This window comes from Meles meles, chromosome 20 (genome assembly GCF_922984935.1).
Source record: "Meles meles chromosome 20, mMelMel3.1 paternal haplotype, whole genome shotgun sequence".
Taxonomy (NCBI): domain Eukaryota; kingdom Metazoa; phylum Chordata; class Mammalia; order Carnivora; family Mustelidae; genus Meles; species Meles meles.
Genome location: NC_060085.1, coordinates 1,285,268 through 1,299,385, shown reverse-complemented (window position 1 = coordinate 1,299,385; position 14,118 = coordinate 1,285,268). Strand labels below are relative to the sequence as shown.

Here is a 14,118-nt window from a genome sequence, read left to right as displayed (position 1 = left end):
GGCGGGGCAGGGAGGAGGCCCTCCCAGGGGCGGGGCTAGACCGGCGTGCGGCAGTGGGTGGAGTTCTGGAGGCCTTGACCAATGAGAGGGAAGGGCCCGAGCCGGAGGGGGCGCGGCGGAGCGGACGGCGAGGGCGCTGTCCGCGTTTCCATTGGGCGGCGGGCGTCGCCGCGGAGACGTGGAGAGCCGGCGGTGCGGGGCCGGGCTTTCTTGGGAGGCGGGGCTTCCGGGGCGGGCGGCCTGGCGGGCGCCCGTCGTCAGCTGACCCGCCGCCATCTTGTCCGCCATTTGCCAGCGGAGCGGCGGCCGGCCGGAGCGGGACGGCAGTGCGAGCGCGGGCTGCGGAGCGGGTCGCAGCCGCCGCCGCCCCGCGGACAGCCGCCGACCTGGCCAGGGAGCCCGCCCCGCCGCGGCAGTCGGCAGCGCAGCGCTCCGCGGGCGGCAGGCAAGGCCCCCGGGCCCCCGCACGGTGCCCCGCCGCGGGCCTCCCGGGGCTCGAGCCCGGCGGCGTCCGCCGCGATGGCCCTCAAGATGGTCAAGGGCAGCATCGACCGCATGTTCGACAAGAACCTGCAGGACCTCGTGCGCGGCATCCGCAACCACAAAGAGGACGAGGTGGGCCCGGCGCGCCGCGCAGGGCCGGTCTGGCTGGGCCCGAGCCCGGCCCCGGTGCCGACCCGGACCCCGATCCCGACCCGGACCCTGACCCCGACCCCGGCCTCGGCCCCGGCCTCCAGCTCGTTCCCGAAGCCCCGCGCCCGACTCGAGCCCTGCCGGCTTGCGACCGGGGCCGCCCCATGTCCGCTTTCCCTCTGAGCCTCAGTTTACCCCCGGGGGCCGCAGACGGCCCCTGGCGGGACCCGAGCCGCCGTTGCCCGCCCTCCCGCGCCTGTCGGGTCACGTGGGGGCCCGCCGCCGGGTGGCCCCCGTGGCCTCAGTTTCCCCGCTGGGCTTCGGACGCCCGCCCCCCTCCCCCCGCGGCTGTCCGCGGGGCCTTGGCCGGCCCAGCCCCTCGCCGGGGCTCTGGACTCCTGCCGGCGGGCTTCCTCTCCGCGGGCCGCCCCGCTGGGGTCCGGAGTCGGGCCGTGTCCCCGGGAAGGTGGGGCCGCCGCTCCTAGGGAGAGGGGACGGCGGGAGCCCCGAGTCAAGACACGGAAGCCCCTGAGGGGTCCCGGGATGGGGAAGCCGCCTTCGACTGGAAACCCCGCAGGAGGGCGAGAGGAAGGTGGTCCCGGAGTGGACTGTGGCGCCGTTTCCTTCCCTCCGCCCCTCCCCCCAGCCTGCGACCTAGATTTGGGAGGAATGGGGACAGTTAGTGGCCCTCAGGCCGCTGGCTTCCTGCAGCCCGCACTCACACCAGGGGGCAGGAGCGGGCGGCGGGCTCTCCTGGGGCAGGGGCGGCGGCCCCGAGGCGCGGTCCCAGCCGCAGGTCGGCCGCAGGCTCTCCGCACTCGCAGTGGCGCCTCTTCCCGCGGAGACGTCGGGAGTTTGCGGGAGCGGCCGGCGCGGACCGCTGGGCCTCAGTTCCCGCCGGGCTGTTGCACGTTTTCGGGATGGGCGTGACCCCCTCCCTCCCGCAGTCACGGGGTTACTTTAGGTCCTTTCCACCCGCTTTCCTTCTCCGGCTGGAGTGACGCGCGCTGGCCCTGCTGGTTTCGTTGTGTATCTCAGCCCGGACCCCGGGGTCTTTGCCTTGGGCTGGACTTGGCCTCGCAGAGTGGGCAGCTCACTCCCGCCGGTCCCCTGGTGCACTGGCCGACCTCCTGTTCTCAGTGCGTTGGTGGCTGTGCCCCAGCAGCCTGTCTGGGGCTCCGGGGAAGGAGCGTGGCCCGCCGGGTAGGGCGGCTCGCGTTTGGGGGTGCCCACTGTCCCCGGGCCGTTCCCCGGGCGGTCCTTGGTTCCTTGAGAGTCGTGGGCAGCTCTCCAGCCTCGGGGCCCTTTCAGCGGGTGCGTGGGTGGTGGAAGAGGCTGCTGTCGGGAGCCATCAAGGTCAGGGCTCCGTGCGGGTCCTGCCTTTGACCTGCCGGTGGTTCTCCGAGGACGCGGCATCTTGGTGCCTTGGTCCCCGACCAGAAGATGGTGGCGATCTGGAGGCTGGTGACGGAGGCCCCCATTCTGACCAGCACGCAGCGACGACTTGCTGCTCCTGTCGTCCCCACCCTCCGGCCCCCGTCAAGGCCCTTCCCTTCTACGCACCGCGCCGGCGAGGACCCGCGTTTCTGCAGCACGTAGTTCCCTCAGAGGGTAACCGCGGAACAGATTTTAGCTAACATTTCCGCGCAGCGTCCTAGGGGGGGCCCAGCAGGGCCTTGCAGCCACAGGGAAACACAGCACGATTCTTAGTAGTTCAGCCGTGCTGTGTGGTGTCGGGAGACCGCATCCAGGCTGTGGGGCCCGTTTGACCCGGTGAGATCCGGGGAGCCTCCCCTCTCCAGCGGGGGTGACGGCCCCCTCCCCCCTCGCTGCGGGCTTCTGCGGATACGGTGGGTGACGTATCGTGGCTTCTGTGAGCCGCAGACCACCCCGCGAGGCTGTCTGCTTGGCCGTTCCAAACTCTGCCTGCAACCCCTTAGTGGGTTGTGAGTGCAGTTCAGCAGGTTATGTTAAAAAAACAACAGACACCAAACTAGAAAATTCCGGGCCCTCTGCACATAGAGTGACTTGGTTATCGAAACTTCTTCCAGCTCATCACAGCTGGTGCATGCGGGCGCAGTGGGTTACTGTGGAAACACGTTTCGAAAGTGAGTCCAAGAAGTTTGAAACTCTGTTCGAGTTCATACATCTCTAGGGTGCTTGAGTTTATTTTTAATCCTTGAGGTATCCTTGAGATGGAGAGCCGTGTTGGCAGGTCGGGGGACCCACTTAGGAATATCCTTGCTTCTAAACTTTGGGTATGATTGGGGGGAAAGATCCAAAGAAATCTAAGTTTATTCTTTTTTCTTATTTTTAAAAGATTTTATTTATTTATTTGACAGGCAGAGATCATGTAGGCAGAGAGGCAGAGAGCCTGATGCGGGCTGGATCCCAGGACCCTGAGATCATGACCTGAGCCGAAGGCAGAGGCTTAACCCACTGAGCCCCTCAGGGTCCCCCTAAGTTTATTCTTCTGGGAACTCTTCATATTTGGGAGAAAGCTGTTTTTTCAGTCTTTTTAAATTGTAGAGTCATACCCGTACTTTAAAAAAATGGGCTCGGTGTTTTGTGTTTTTTAATTACGATTTTACTTATTTGAGAGTGCGAGAGAGCATGAGCTGGTGAAGGGAGATGGACGAGCGGACTCCCCGCTCAGTGGGGAGCCCATGCGGGGCTCCATCCCAGCACTCTGGGATCATGACCTGAGCTGGAGGCAGGAGCCCCCCAGGCGCCCCTTCTCGGTGTTCATTAATAATAAAGGGGAAAGCCCCCTCCCTGTAGATCACTTTGGAGTAGGTGCTCTGAGTGTTTTTTTTCTGTGCATAGAAATCGTGGGCAGTTCTTACTGTCTGTTACGACTGTTCTGTGTCCTGGGGCACTCGGCCGGCTCAGTCTGCAGGGCCTGCAACTTTTGATCTTGGGGTCATGAGTTCGGAACCCACGTTGGGCATCGGGTTACTTAGAAAAGACTCCGTTCTGCTTCTTGCTGGTTCCTGTAGCGGTGCTGACTGCTCTCCCGGATGCAGCATGGGAAGGCCTCCCACGGGGCGGGCAGCGAGTGTCGTCCGCATGTCCCAGCCCCCTCCCCCGGTCTGGCGTGCCGTAGTCTGTTTCCCAGCGTTCAGGGCCTTCCCTTGGTTGGGCACGGGCCACGCGTGTCTCTGCTAGTGTCTGAATAGCGTCGGCCTGGTTTTGCTGGGGTGTAAACACTGAGCCCATTGGAGCGGTGTTTCAGAACTTCATTCAGTCGGTGTGGAGTGGCCGTTGGAATTGAGGTATAGTCGGGTCCAGACTGAACTGCCTGGAGCTGCGGAGACACCGTCGTTTGCGATCTCAGAGATGCCGGTGCTGGGGCCTGTCGGGCATGCAGGACCGGGGTCCGCTCTGGGGACAGTCACTGCAGAGTAGGTTATGTCTGGCCTGGATCAGGCCCTCGGGGCTTTGCGGCTGTTGGTGAGAAGTTCCTTTTATTTTAACAGCTTTTGAGAACCAGATACTAAATTTGAACTGAGCTTTTTTTTTTTTCTTTAATGATGTGGGTCATGATCCTAAATCAGGGTCTCCCCCTCGGCATTGCTGACGTTCAGGACTGGGTCATTTTGGGGGTGGGGTCTGTCCCAGGTACTGTGGGAACAGAGCAGCATCCTGGCCCCACCCAGTCCTTGCCAGGAGCTTGCCATCGTGACAGTCACAGACGTCCCCAGACATTGCCCAGGAGAATCGCTGACCCACACTGATAAGAAAACTCCCTACATTCCCTCATGCTTTTCCCTTCATCCATGTCCCCTGTGTCCCCTGCCTTGTCACCGTGTTGTTGGACCTTGTGATGTTGTGGTGTAAGAAATACATCTTTTGGTCTTTGTCCCTCGCTCTGGGCACAGAGCTCCTAAAGTCTTTGTCATTTCCTAAGCAATTAAGGAATCAGGAGCCGCCTCATGTATGTGTTTGCTCCCCCCCCCCCCCCCCCCCCCCCCCCGTTCCTAACCCTGAGCTTTTAGATCCGTTGGCATTTCCTGGGTCACAGAAGTGTCTTTTGTTGCAGTGAGATGACCTGGTGGGCTGCTGGGCGGGAGCAGGTCACCAGAGAGACCACGATTAGAAGCTTGGAGCTATGAGCCCCACGCCCAGCTTCGGGGAGGGAGCGGGCTCGGACTGAATCAGTGGCCTGTCACGCACATCTCTAAGCGGCTGCGGGGTTGGAGAGTCTTGGTTGGCGAAAGCGTCGTGTCCTGGGCGGATGGCGTGGTACAAAGCGACTCTGCCAGGACAGGGGCGCCTCCCTGTGTACGTCTTCATCTGGCTGTTGATGATCTTGTCCGCCACGGCCTTTCTTCTGTGCTCAGCTGCTGACGGCAGACAAGCGCTTTCCTGAGGTCCGCGAGCCGCTTTGGCAAATTAATGGAACCTGAGAGCAGGGGGTCACGTGAACTGCCATTCATAGCTGGTCGGTCAGAGCACAGGTGACAGCCAACCTGGGCTGGGGGCCGAGGCCAGAGGTGGGGACAGTCTCGGGGGGGCCAAGCGCAGAGCCTGCCAGCGTCCCTCCCAGGTGTGGGGGCCGAGGAAAACTGGTCCCGGGCGCACTTGCCGAGTGTTTCCCAGATGGGCTTCTTTCCTAATCTTACCCGTGAAGGTGTAGTGCATGGGAGGTTACATAGTTTATTTTAGTTTTAAAAAGATTTTGGGGCGCCTGGGGGGCTCAGAGGGTTAAAGCCTCTGTCTTCGGCTCAGGTCATGATCCCATAGTCCTGGGATTGAGCCCTGCATCGGGCTCTCTCCTTGGCGGGGAGCCTGCTTCCTCCTCTCTCTCTGCCTGCCTCTCTGCCTACTTGTGACCTCTCTCTGTCGAATAAATGAATAAAATCTTTAAAAAAAAAAAAGATTTTATTTATCTGCCAGAGAGCACGCACACACATGTGTCCAAGCAGGGGGAGCGGCAGAGGAAGCAGGCTCGCCGCTGAGCAGGAAGCACTGATGCGGGGCTCGATCCCAGGACCCCGTGATCATGACCTGAGCCCCCCAGACGTCCCTGTTCCGTGTAGTTTAATTAAGATAATTAGCTGACGTTCTCTGAGTGTCATTTCCTTGCTCTGCTTATACCTTTATCCCTGAAATTTGTGTCCCTGAATGGTCTGGCGGACTGTTGCCCAGCCTCACTCTCCCGGTCAGGCTCCTGGCGCTCGTCTCCGTCAGGGAGCCCCGCAGCTTGTGGGCGCCGCGGCCGACAGCACCCAGTGCTCTGCCCTCGCGACATCTGGGCGATTTCTGGTCTGGGGCCTTTCGTGAGCGACCCTCCAGCGTGGGATTGCTGCACCAGGGGCGCTGCCCGGCTGCCCGAGCGCTGTTCCCCGCACAGGTCCCAGCGGCAGGGGTGGCGCCCCGGAGCGTGTCGGGAACCCGCAGGACAGATGGCCCTTTTCACGCCCCGACCGGGGTCACCGCTGGGTTTGCGTTCCTTGTGACATTGCCTAAGGCCTTTGGTGGCTGCTTCTGTCTGGCTGGCAGTTTGTAGCGGCTTTTTGAAGAGACGGAAGACGGGCTCGGTGGCCGGGCCATGGGGGCGGCCGGAGGACCCAGGCTGGCGGTGGGGGTGTGTCTGCTCTTGCGCCCGACTCTGGGTGGTGCTCGGGGTGCCACAGCTTGGAGCACCCCGGGGGCAGTGGGAGGAGGACAGAAGGGGCCCAGGTACGCTTGAGGCCAGCACTTGGCCTCAGTTCTGTGGGGGCCGTCCTGGGCACTCACCCGATGCCAGGAGCACCCCCAGTCATGACCACCACGGATACCCCCTGGGGGGTCCCGCTCCCCCCCCAAACACACCCCTCTGCTCTAGGAGATGTGCTGGTTAGGGAGCGGGGGTGGGAGGCGGAAGGTCAGGAAGTCCGAGGCTTGACTGTGGGCTCCCTCCCCCACCCCCCGTCCGTGCACCCCTCCCCGGCTTTGCCCTGGACCGGTGGAGGGCATAGACATGGCGGCCACTCCCCGCCTCCCGTCCCTCCCCGGTCCCGGCTTCCCCAAGGCTATTTCCGTGGGGCACAGAGTGGGCCATGTCCTGTGCCCCTGGCCTTGTTAGGCAGCATTGAGCCTCCCGGGTGGGTCCTGGTACCCTTGTCTCCTACGGTGGTACCCTCGTGTGTGGTGTCTTTTCCTGCCTCTGCTTGGGGTCCACAGGACACAGGTGTTCCCTCAGCAGAAGGACTTGGACCTTTTACCTAACTGGACAGCTCCGTCCGCCTTGCGGGGCCTCCAGCAGCTGGGCCCTGGGGGGACAGCAGCCGGTGGGGGCGGGTAGGGCTGCTGTAGGGCACAGACCAGCGGGAGCCCGGGAGCGTGTGCAGAGCCGGAAGCAGCAGGTCGTCCGGGTCACGCGGACTAAGGTCGGGGTTCGGGATGATCGGGGGTTTTCTTTTACACGGTGTTGTTGGGGCTTTACATACCTAGTGTTCACCTGCTCTAGCTTGAAGTTCAGCAAAAGTTTTTTAAAATTTTGTTTTACAAGGGATGCCTGGGTAGCTCAGTTGCCGAGTGTCTGCCTTCGGCTCATGTCATGATCTAGGGGTCCTGGGATTGAGCCCCATGAGGGATCCCTGCTTAGCGGGGAGCCTGCTTCTCCCTCTCCCACTCCCCCTGCTTGTGTTCCCTCTTTTGCCGTCAGTCTTTCTCTCTGTGTCAAATAGATAAAATCTTTTTTTTTTTAAAGATTTTATTTATTTATTTGGCAGAGAGAGATCACAAGTAGGCAGAGAGGCAGGCAGAGAGAGAGAGGAAGGGAAGCAGGCTCCCCGCTGAGCAGAGAGCCCGATGCAGGGCTCGATCCCAAGACCCTGAGATCATGACCTGAGCCGAAGGCAGAGGCTTTAGCCCACTGAGCCCCCCGGTGCCCCTGATTGTTAGATTTAAATGAAGTGCTTCAGAGAACTCTACGAAGTGGGTCAAAATGGGTTTTATATTAGACCCGAGGAGTTCCCATGTAAGGGAAGTTCATGGCCTTTGTTCTAGGTTAAATTCTCTAAAGATGACGTGGAAAGGGCATGCATTTCGGGCCTCAGGTTGCTCTGTGCCGAAGCGTGAATTTGCACAGAACAGACTGAGGTATTTGAAAAATCGAGTCATGCTTGTATCTCTCCTCTCCTTCCTCCCTTCCTTTCTCTTTTAAGATTTTACATATCAGAGAGCGAGACCCCGAGCAGGGGGAGTGGCAGGCAGAGGGAGAAACAGGGAACCCGATGCCGGACTCGATCCCAGAACCCTGGGATCATGACCTGAGCTGAAGGCAGACGCCTAACAACTGAGCCACCCAGGGGTCCCCCTCTCTCTTTCTCTTTCTTTTCTTTTTCCTCTTCTCCTCTTCCTTCTCCCTCTCCTTTTTCTTTTCTTCTCTTTCAATGTGGGGCTCCCGGGCGGCTCAGTCTGTTACGTGTCCAACTCGAGCTCAGGTCTTGATCTCATCAGGGTTATGGGTTCAGGCCCCACACTGGACTCCACGTTGGGCGCGGAGTCGTGCAGACAAATGGACAGACAAATAAACGTCAGCGCTGTGTGGTCATTTCTACCTCAGGCTCCACAATCTTTCTAGTTTACGTTTTTATTATAATTGTTTGGATCTGGGTCATGTGCGCATGCCCTGACCGGTTTCGTTTTCTGGCTGTGGAAGGGATTGAATAGTCTCCCTTTTCGTCGGTAGTGTTGTAGTGAAGGAGAGATGAGCGTAACGTCTGTGTGTCCCCCTGCTTCCTTTACTGCTGTCGCTCCGAGTGAGATCGTGTTCAAGTCCTCCTCAGTGAGCAGGAGACGGTTCTCCTCTGTCCTTTGGACTCCGCTTCTCCTGTCTGCAGGAGCTGGGAGCCGCGCTCGCTTTCCCACCGAGAAAGCAATGTTCGGGCAGGGCCTGCCTGGCCGCCGCTCTTCAGTGAGGCTCCTCTCCTCCCCGGCGAGGGCTTCGGGGTTCAGAGATGGATGTCACCGGCTCCGTGGGTCCCGCTCTGTTCCCCGGGGGGTGTTGTCTTTGGGTGGAGAATTCGGGTCAGCAGTTTCCCCACCGTCAAGAGGCCTTCGTGCTTCCTGACAGCAGCGCGGAGTCCTTTCTCCCCACGTAGCACGTGCTTTTCCTCTGGCTCCTTAGAGCACTTTCTCCCAGGGCCCCTGGCTGGCCCCGTCGGAAGAGCGTGGGACTCTCGTTCCTAAGGCTGTGAATTCGAGCCCCACACTGGGGGTAGAGATTATGTAAATAAATGAACTTAAAAAAAAGAAGATTTTCTCCTCATTTTCCATTTTTGGCAGTTTGACTTGTCTGGTGATGGTTTTCATTTTCTGTTCCTGGGTGCCGAGCTCCTTGAACGCGTGAATTAGGACTTTCACCCAATTTGGGGAAGTTCTAGCCATTTTGTTTTTCAAATATATTGTCTGTCCCGCCCTTTCCTTTCTGGGACACCAGTCACACGTAGGTTACACTTTGTGGGCTTGTCCCAGAGACCCTGAGGTTCTGCTCCTCTTTGCTCCAACGTTTCTGTCCTGGCGGGCGGGTCTGGTCTGCGTCAGGCTTGCTGGCGCGCCGCTGTGCCGCTCCGCGCATTCGGTGACTCCTGTTCCAGACACTGTTTTCGATGCTAGAGTTTCCATCTGCTTATCTTACATCCCTGGCCTTTCCCTGCCGAGGAGCCCCTCTTCGTGTTCTTCCCGGGCATATTTTCCTCTGGTCGTGAGAGCATCGTTCCGGTTCTGGAGTCGAGATCTCGGGGTGTCAGTTCCATCCTTGGGGACGGCTCGGGGCCAGTGCACCTTGGCTGGCTGCTTTTCCTGGAGCCTGGGTTGTGTTTCCTGTTTGTCATCTTGAAGAACTTCGGGTCATATCCTGAATGTGGTGACCCCTCGGCTGCGGAGGCTCTAGATTCTCTTCTCTCCCTGAGAAGTATCGTTCGAGGCGGCGGTTGCTTGGGCTGAGACTGCAGTTGGGTCCCTTGTGGCGGGCCGGAGGCGGGGGAGGGCGCCAGCAGCTTCCGCCGTGTGCCGTGCGTGCCTCGTCCTGGGGTCAGCGGGACTGTGGCTGAGTGTGTGTCCAGAGTGTGGGCATCCCCACCCCCCTCCTCTGGGATTTCCTTCCTTAACCTGGCGGCTGCTGTGCGAGCCCTAGTCTCTGCTTTCTGGCTCTTGAAGCCGCCCGGTGCGGGGCTCGATCCCAGGACCCTGAGATCACGACCTGAGCGGAAGGCAGAGGCTTAACCTGCTGAGCCACCCCGGCGCCCTGGGTTTGGTGGACACCCAGGAGCCGGACTCTGTTCACCCTTTCAGGAGCTGCCGGCCTCTTCCGTGGCGCCCTGTCGTCTGTGGCGAGGGCCGGTTTCTCCGACGCCTGTGACCGTCTTTCTGTCCTCTCCCTCTTGAGTCGTTAACCGTGGTGATGCTGGACGGGAGGCGGGGGAAGGGGACTGCAGCTCCCGAGGGGGATTCAGTAACCCGAAGCCTGTTGGAAGGATACAGTGACGCTTGTCCCATGGCTCCGAGTCCCCGTCATAAAAGATTCATGAAGCATCTGTGGCTGAGAGAGGGCTCGAGGAGCTCCTTTCCCCAGGAGCCTGCATTTCGGGCCAGGACGGGCTGTGGGCTGAGGGGCCGTGAGCGGGGACCCCTCGGTGAGGTCCGGGCCCAGGGCACTCGGCGCAGGGGATGGCGCTGCGGGTCCCACCGCGGAATCTTGCCCCCTGGTGGACGGCTGGGGACGTTCCGGCGGCTGTCGCTCCAGTCAGATGACAGGAGGCGCCTCGAGCTTCGGGAGTGCCGGGCATGTGCGGGGCTGGGGCACGGGTCCAACAGGCTCCTTGCAAGCCCGGCGCGGCCACTGGCCTCAGGGTCTCTCCCGGGGGCCGTGTGTCTCCGCGGCAGGGGAGGTGGGAGCCTCGTGCCCCGCTGCCCCCAGAAGGCGCGTCAGTGGCGCTGGTCCTCGCGTCAGACGGCCTCAGCTCAGACCCCTGTGAGTGGTGGACGTGGGGAATCCGTGAGGACACCCGGGGGATCCGAAAAGGCGTTCCCACAGGCGCTGCAGCTCCTCCCAGCAGTGGGAAGTGGGGAGGATGCAGGTGCCCGTCCCGTGGCAACCAGATAAGCGCCAGGTGGCCTGTGTGCGTGCGGTGGGGACGGGACCCCTCCCTGCAGCGCGCGTGAGCCCTGACGCGGTGCTGCCCGAGGCCCCCACACGGGCTTCCCGCAGGGGCTGGGGGCTCGGTGTTGGGCACCGGCGGGACCTGGGGCTCGCTTCCCGGCAAGTGGGAGTCTCACGTGCAAGCCGCTAAAAACCAGAGAATCAGGAAGATTTCCATGTCCTGACTTTTTGTGTGGAAATCGTTCTTTTAAATTTGTAAAACTTTTCCATGTGGGAGGCATCAGCTAGGGGTACGTGGCTGGCTGAAAGGCGCGTGCGGCTGTGGATTTTGGGCACCTGGTCTTGGGTCATGATCTTAGGGTTAGAAGTTCGAGCCCCCTGTTCGGTGTGGACATTGCTTAAAAATAGAATCTTTAAAAAGGGGGGGGCGTGAACTATACAAATAAGTGGGGAAAATGGGATAAACAGACTTGCAGACCCCCGCTCCCAGCAGCTTCCTTTCTCTGGAGAACTGTGAGGGGGTCCTGGGCATCGGACTGCACCGAGATGGCTTTTCTGTGAAGACGTCTTCATTTCAGAGAGAGCGAGCGTGTGAGGGAGCCGGGGGCGCGGGGGCTCAGGTAGACCCCCGCCAAGTGCCCAGCCTGCTATGGGGCTCGATCTCATGACCGAAGCCGAAATCAAGAATCAGACACTCGACCGACTGCGCCACACAGGCGTCCCTGAAATCGCTCCGTTGAACAACAGCTATGTTAGCTGTTCGCGTGCCCTACAGCCCCGGTTCCGAGCCTTGTTCCAGCGGAGCACCACGCTCCGTTCGAGAACATTCTGTGACCCCAGGCAGCAAGCCCAACCCCCGACATCCACTCGCCTGCTTCCTGCAGCTCGGGGAGGGGGGGCTGCCCTGGGTGTTTCATGTAAAAGGAATGACACCGTGTGGCCTTTTGTGTTCGGCTTCTTGCTGCAGTGATTATTTTGTGTTTATCTGAGAGAGCGTGCATGTGCCGGGGGGCGGCAGGCAGAGGGAGAAGCAGGCTCCCCGCCAAGCAGGGAGCCCGGTGCAGGACCAGAGCCCAGGACCCTGACACCATGACCCAAGCCCAAGGCAGACGCTTCACCCACGGAGCCGCCTGGCGCCCCTGCGGTAATTATTCTTAACTGGTTTAGTCAGGCCCTTGCAATTTTTCATTTCTTTTCTTCTTTTAGGCAAAATATATCTCTCAGTGCATCGATGAAATCAAGCAGGAGCTGAAGCAGGACAACATCGCAGTGAAAGCAAACGCGGTCTGCAAGCTGACCTACGTAGGTACCGGGGCCTGTTGATTCAGGCGACGTCGCTTCCCAGGGCTGTCCCCCGCCCACAGCCCCGCTGTGGTCAGGCGGCATAGCCGTCCCTCTGTCCCTCCGTCCCTCCTCTGCCCACCCATGTATCCGCTCCCCGCCCGTCGCCGCCCACCTGTCAGACAGGGATCGGGGCACTGGCTCCTGGCACGGGCCTTCGCACACAGGCCCATTTCTCCCAGTCGGGGGAGGGCGTGCTGTGAGGAGCTGAGGCCTGGGGCGCGCTGGACCCCACCTGGCCTGGGGAAGGCTGGCAGGGGGCATCCCGGTGCCCCGTAGCTTTCAGGAGGAGCCCGTGCGCTCTCATTGACCTGGACACTTAACCAGTGTGCGTGGAGGCTGGCATTTGAGCCGCAGACACTTGCCCTCCGCCTTCGTGATGAACCTGACCGAGTTGTCCTAGATGTGAGGGCCAGCGCCAGGGCGTGGGTTCCGGGAGGCCTGCCCCTGGGCGTGTGCGCGGTGCTGGGGTTCCAGCCTTGGCGTGTGTGGAGATGACGGTGCCGGTCTTGCCCACAGTTACAGATGTTGGGATATGACATCAGCTGGGCTGCCTTCAACATCATAGAAGTGATGAGCGCCTCCAAGTTCACGTTCAAGGTGAGGCGGGGCGGAGCGTGTGCCTTGGCAGGAGGCCCGTTCTGCAGAAAGGGACTCAGCGTTTGTCGTGCTCTCTGTTAACTCTTAGCGGTGTGGTGCTTGTCTTCCAGCTCTGAGGGACGTCTGCGAGACGGTTCGTAGGGTTGGTTATATATTTGAGCGTCTTACTGGGACGCTGCCCCATGCCCCCAGCCCAGGGCCTCGCAGTGGTTTCTGAGCACTTCCCTGGGCCTCACGGAGGCCCTGCCTGCGAGGGACCCGGGGCGCAGCCCCCTCATGTGACGTCAGCGCCGCTCCCGTCCGAGTAGAGCTTCTGCGACGTGCGAGTCAGCAGCCGCAGCCTGCCGGAGGCACCGCGTGGTTCTCCCAGGGCCGGGCAGGCTTTGGCGGACACGCAGGCCAGCCAGGCGGATAGACCGTTTCCGGGTCCCTGGGCCCCAGTGCCCGCCGTGGGACAGCGCCCAGGCCCACGGCGGCTCCTCCGATGGACACCGCTGTCCTGCCCGCGGGCCCCTCTTGGGGAAGCGGCGGAGGCGGTGCTGGGCCCGGGCAGCGAGGCATCGCGCCCACGCGCCGGTGTGACGGCGGTGTCTGCGCAGCCTGGCGGGGGGGAGCAGTGCGGAGAAACGCTCGCGCTGAGCTGGCTTCCGTGTCCCCTCGCAGCGGCCGCTCCGCGCTGCCAGGCAGGCGGTCAGACGTGCGCCAGCGGAGGGCCGGACGGCGCGGCAGAGGCGGCATCCTCCGGGTTCTGGGGCCGCCTCCCCCCCCCCCCCTCCTCAGTGACTTCCTGGCACCCCCTGGCCGTGACCCCGCGGCCAGCCACAGGCTGTCACTGCCTGGCCCGGTGGCTTCCTCCCCCGGGGGTGTGTGGCCCTTGTCTTGCGTCTGACGCCCTCGTGTCTTGACTCATAGCGGATCGGCTACCTTGCTGCTTCCCAGTGCTTCCACGAGGGCACCGACGTCATCATGCTGACGACCAATCAGATCCGCAAGGTAGGCGGCCCTCCTGCACCCCGGGCCCCGGGCCCCGCCCACCCTGCTCTCCACGCTGGCCTCTCAGGTGCTCCCAGCAAGCGGCACGTAGAAAGCTCCGAGGTCACCCGGATCTTGCTCTTGTGACCCCATCGTAAGCACGTGGCTTCCAGACCCAGCCACTCTGTGGTCAGAAGACACCCCGCGTGGTGTGGCAGGTCTGTGTCTGCTCTTGGGCTGTGGGCGAGGCCGGAGTGCTGCCGGCCCTCCCTCTGCCCTCGGAAGGCTCCTGGCCGCGCGCTCCCCGCGCCTTCTCCCTGCGGTGGGGGCAGCCGCTGCGGCGCACGCAGCCTTCCCCACCGGGGCCTTTGTGCCCGGGGTCGTTTTTTGTGTGTGCGCAGGGAGAGCCCGTGGGATTGGCGGGGGTGGGGGAGCAGAGGCAGAGGGACACGCAGACTCCATGATGAGTGCGGAGCCCG

At 61.8% G+C, this 14,118-nt stretch overlaps 1 protein-coding gene across 1 annotated transcript in view; it reads left to right on the top strand.

Moving 5' to 3' along the window:
* Positions 1 to 285: 285 nt before the first annotated feature.
* The window catches only part of AP3D1 (adaptor related protein complex 3 subunit delta 1), a 35,641-nt gene continuing 21,808 nt past the window's right edge, over positions 286 to 14,118 (top strand). The window contains exons 1-4 of the mRNA XM_045989976.1: positions 286 to 615; positions 11,933 to 12,028; positions 12,587 to 12,667; positions 13,580 to 13,660. Of these exons, the coding sequence (XP_045845932.1) occupies positions 520 to 615; positions 11,933 to 12,028; positions 12,587 to 12,667; positions 13,580 to 13,660 (354 nt within the window). The 5' untranslated portion in view covers positions 286 to 519. The remainder of the gene's footprint in view (positions 616 to 11,932; positions 12,029 to 12,586; positions 12,668 to 13,579; positions 13,661 to 14,118) is intronic.